A 4,910-nucleotide genomic window follows, 5' to 3' on the forward strand; every position below is an offset into this window, starting at 1 on the left:
TTCGAGTGTAGAAATATAACATTACACATCTACTGCTTTTATTTTGAAGTGTGTTTTTTTTTTATTTCTGTTACATTTTATTAAGGATTTTGGGGCAGAAATATTTAGTTTACTAAAAAAAAAAAACCAATAGATGGATGGTTTGTAAAAGAAACACAACCTTATTTAGTTTTGTTTATTCAAATCAATAATTTGCAATGTGGCAATCATGTTCTCAGTAGCAGGAAGTTATCATGTAACAAGTTTTTTTTTTATTACAAGAGCCTGCCAATCACTGTAGCCACATAGAAAGAGAAAGAGGTTAGTTTATGTTTGAAGAGTAGACAGTGTCACTGAGGATTATGGAAACTAAATAATCCTAAATTAGCTTGTTTCAGTGTCTAAAACAAATATTTTTAAGCTTCATAACCTTCATTTTAATATTAAGTTGTCAACAAAGTCTGAGTTTGATTTGAGGCATTTTTAGAGTTTGACTAAAGGATCTGAAAACTAGCATATTAAAACACCTTGAAATTAAATGGTTGTAATACTTTTTCCTTAATATTTGTCCATGAAATTATCCTGTTTATTTCAGTTCTTGTCCTTAGTTATGAAAACCTTCAAACTGAACAGTTTGCACAATTCTTCCTGGGATCAGAACCTTTAACCTATATTTTCACAACTCTCTCTATCTCTCTTGTTGCCCAGTGAAGTTCTGGGAACAGAATTACATTCAGTGGATCTGATTCATTCGTTGAAAATAATTTCCTAATCTGGGTTTCACCACTGCTCATTTATTGCTGAATTAAAAATCCAGAATAAAGCAAGGAGGATTTATTTGCACTCAAAATATTTATATTTTTTATTTTTTACAGCTGTCATGTTTTACAAGAGTCCCTCTTGAGCTCAACCAGCGGCTACAGCAACTACAGAGGAATTCTGAACTGGTGTGTTGTCATGCTGGTGGGTAAACCTGTGTGCTTTTATTTCTCTAACACACAATGCAGACGGGAGCTGTCCTGTATCACATATTGGGTAAAGAGTGCAGGATTTGTCAGTCAGTGTTGTGCTTCCAAATATAACAACAATTCGACCACATTTTAAAGGTGCAACTTTTTACAAAGTAAGAGTTCCTTTCAAAATAAATGAAGGAATAAGCTGCAGATATATACTGTGTTCTGAGTTCGGCTGTGTAGTGTTTGTCATGCATTTTGCATTAAGTATTTTTTTGCATGATATTTAATTATGTTTATCTTGAACCAGTGTTGGTCTTTCACTGTATCTGAATTAGACCCAGACAATAATTACAATATTATGCAGATGTGATGTTTCAGTTTCTGTGCGCCCACCTTCTAATCTGCTGTTCTGTGACAAGATTATTCTCATCTTTGATTTTTTTTANATATTTAAATTTATTGCAGAAAATTGCATATACGAAACTCTGCTGATAATAAATGCATGTTGACATTTTGCCATTGTTCTGGAAAGGTTTCTAATTTGACTTTTATTAAGTGTCACAACACTGGAAGACAGTGATTGCAAACATGACTATAATATGTCAGTGTTATTACATGTCTTAATGCTGTGTCTAAAGTTATGAATGGCTTCAACAAAACATTGAATTATGACACAGACGTRACTCAGTGAACTGTTTCTATTTTTCCTCCACCAGGCTGCAAGCTGTTGTTTTCCGAGCATCTTTGCTGCCAGGCTGCCACGCAGACAGRATCTGGAGCTTTGTTTTACTTTGAAACCACACAACAGTGGACTGTAARCTGGGTAGGAAAAGCCGCAGATAACCCGAGAGATTAGTCTTGTCCACAATACTGCAGAGTAACTGTAATATTAGCTGTTAAAATTTGATTTAGCTTCAGTCTACGACTTTTCTAAAAACGGAAATAAAAATGTATGAGGGGTCTAATTAGTTTAAATGAAACGATGCCAGTTTAAAAGAAAAGTTTCTTGGGCTAAGCTACCTGTTTCGCTTCTGGTGACAGCTCCATTCTCATGCACGCCAGCTCCTCCGTTTTGTTCCTTCCTCTTCTGTTTTCTCATATCCTTTAAAAGCAGACTTCAGGATGACAGCGTTGGTATTGGTCCATAGGTACCAAAAAAAAAAATGGACCAAAAGTGTAAATAAACAATATTTTTCTACAACGTCAGCTGTCGCTCCCACAGCTGTCACCGACTGAATCAACCTACCCAGCCAGCGCTTCCTGTTGTGCTACGATTGGAGAGAAATGTCACGTGACATTGTTCTATTGGCTGATGACTCACTTGTTCTGCACCCTAACTTGATTGTAGTTTTTGTAGTCCTGTCGGCCTTCTGTCACGTTTTACTCTATTTATAACACCTATTCACACACTTTAAATTGATCGTGACCAGAAAATCACAATGATTTTCATAACTGTTCAAATAAAAGACAGAAAAGTTGTTTCCTAAAAGCTATGAAAGAATCATTTGTTTGTTAAACATAAAATATTTTCACTTGCAAGGGAAACTTAAAATGTTTGCATAATTATAGAACTTGTTTGAACATACACTATTGCCAAAAGTATTTGCTCACCCATGCAAATGACCGTACCAATGCACAAAGCAAGGGCTGTAGACATGGATGTCAGAGTCTGGTGTGGGTGAACTTGACTGGCCTGCACAGAGACCTGACCTCAACCCAACAGAACACCTTTGGGATGAATTAGAGGGGAGACAGAGAACCATCAGTATGTGACCTCACAAATGCAACAAGAATGGTCCAATACCCCCATAAACACTCTCCTAAACCTTGTGGGCAGCCTTCCCAGAAGAGTTGAAGCTGTTCTAGCTGCAAAGGGTGGACCAACGTCATATTGAACCCTATGGATTAGGAATGGGATGTCACTTAAGCTCATATGTGAGTCAAGGCAGGTGAGCCAATACTTTTGAGAATATATTCAGTAAGTAGAAGTGTTGAGAAACTTGTACCTTTTTACTGACAAATGTCTTCATATTTGGAAAATGTTAAAGGTTTATTAGCAGCAACATTAAGAAATTAGAAAAAAAAAGGAGTGAGATAAAACAATATTAAATAGAAGTTCACAACATTTAAAGCCTCTTGAATTTTATGCACAACTTTATTGCACAGGCTGAAGAGGAGTGAGCCAACCGCAAGACTTTAAATTTGCCAATATTCATTCCCAGAGGTCTTTGGGGTGGGAGGTCAGGACATATTAGTGGCATTAAATTCAAGAAATTAACCAYGCTTGTTCAAATCAAGAACCAATAAGGAGTCTATTAGAGCAAAAATTCCCAAATTTTCAGCTTATGACCCACAAAAGAACAGCAGCAAAGACCTGTGCCCAGTGTTGTATAAAGTACCTCAAAGTGWTACTTGAGTAAAAGTACAAGTATCTTATCATAAAAATACTTTGGTAAAAGTTAAAGTCTTCTCTAAAAATNCAGAATGTGTAGTGAAGACGCGTGCATCAGGACGTGTAGTGAAGACGCTTGCATCAGGACGTGTAGTGAAGACGCGTGCATCAGGAGGTGGTGTGGAGATGCTGGCCTTGTCTGGGACAACTGTAGATGAATCCACAGCGCAGTCTGGAAAACATCAACAACATTAAAATGTACACAGTCTTCGCATAGTTGAAACAGTAAAGTGTCACTTATTTTTGTAATTTTTGTTTAACATTGTGAGGAAAAGTTTCTCATTCAACACTTTCACACATCACATGCCCTTGTGACATGACTTTGAATAAGGGAGATATAATTAAAGTATGGATGATTTTGATTTATTGAAATCAAGTTGGCATACTAAAAGTGACTAATGTGGTAAGACTTACTTAGGGTTTCAGGAGTTCTGATAGGATTTGCTGTTCCTTCTCCCTTCTTGAACTTGGGAAAAAATAATCTACATGGGCTCTCCAGATGAGGTAGTTGCCTGCAGACGTACATTTTCATTGAAATGCATTGCAGCCAGGTACAGTCTGGTTAAAATAGCATAAAAGAATATTACATGTTAGTTTGAAGTTGCACCATTAAAACTCATCTAACACACAGTATTTTGAATAACGAAAAAAAACATAAATACAGTGACTAAAACAACACTGCAGCCGATATTTTTTGGCCAACTCTTGAAGCCGATACTACTTTTTCTCCCTCCCTCCATTAACATGATAAAAATAAGAATGATAACAAATGTTACACAAGTCTTAATTTAAAATAAAACAAACCAAAAAAACTTTTATTAACTAAACCTTTTCTGAAGAGGCTGTATAAATTGCTGCCACACAGGATTTCTTCTTTCAGCCCTTTCTTTAAATTAAAATAAATAAATAAATTCATTATTTATTTTATCTAAGGCTAAATAATCTGTTTTTATTTGTATATTCATAAGATTAATATATTTTGTTACATAAAATGACTGTTCCCAGCTTTTGTGATGCAAAAACAGCAGCACGCCTAAATAAAACTCAGAGCACCTGAGAGAAAAAAGGAGAGACACACATCCATCTTGCTATCCTTTTGAGGACTTCACACACACAGTGCTCACAGCTTCTCTGCCTCATTCTGCTGCTCCCGTTTTTAACACCAGGCAAAAAATGCGTTTAAAATAGCTGACGTTAACTTTAGATCACAGTTTGAAACGTTCCAGCAGTTTTAAAAAGAAAAACAACGCGGACACACTGATTACAGTGCGGGGTGAAAGTAAAACATGGTGCTGAGCACCCGTTCGAAAAAGAAACAGCTGTTCTTTCTTCCCTCATATTCCGACACAGAGGGTAGAAACAGCTACATTAGACAGTTAAAACACATTTAGAGTTCATAACTCACCCTTGTTGTTGTAACATTCATCCTGTGTTGTCCTCAAGCACTTTCCGCCCTGTTATGGGTACATTTCCTTGAAAAATAAAACTTAACCAGGCACTTTGAAGAAGCTCTGATGCTGGTA

The 4,910-nt window shown here is 36.2% G+C and overlaps 2 protein-coding genes across 4 annotated transcripts in view; one reads left to right on the forward strand and one right to left on the reverse strand.

Annotated features, from left to right (window-relative positions):
• Window positions 1–2,199, reverse strand: part of zgc:63863 (TBC1 domain family member 20) — a 55,910-nt gene extending 53,711 nt beyond the window's left edge. For 2 of the 3 annotated variants that reach the window (XR_001310280.1, XM_014009265.1), the window contains exon 1: window positions 1,956–2,198. Coding sequence is in view for 2 of the 3 variants with exons in the window: in XM_014009265.1 (XP_013864719.1) it covers window positions 1,956–2,034 (79 nt within the window). In the remaining variant the exon portion in view is untranslated. Of the gene's footprint in view, window positions 1–1,955 lie in introns of all 3 variants that reach the window. The other variant, XM_014009266.1, reaches the window with a different exon arrangement.
• Window positions 855–4,910, forward strand: part of dgat1a (diacylglycerol O-acyltransferase 1a) — a gene marked incomplete at its 5' end in the record, with an annotated part of 12,454 nt that continues 8,398 nt past the window's right edge. Inside the window, 1 exon segment of the mRNA XM_014009264.1 lies at window positions 855–942. Coding sequence (XP_013864718.1) covers window positions 855–942 — 88 coding nt within the window.

The sequence above is a fragment of the Austrofundulus limnaeus genome, unplaced genomic scaffold (assembly GCF_001266775.1).
Source record: "Austrofundulus limnaeus strain Quisiro unplaced genomic scaffold, Austrofundulus_limnaeus-1.0 Scaffold56, whole genome shotgun sequence".
NCBI classification, from domain to species: domain Eukaryota; kingdom Metazoa; phylum Chordata; class Actinopteri; order Cyprinodontiformes; family Rivulidae; genus Austrofundulus; species Austrofundulus limnaeus.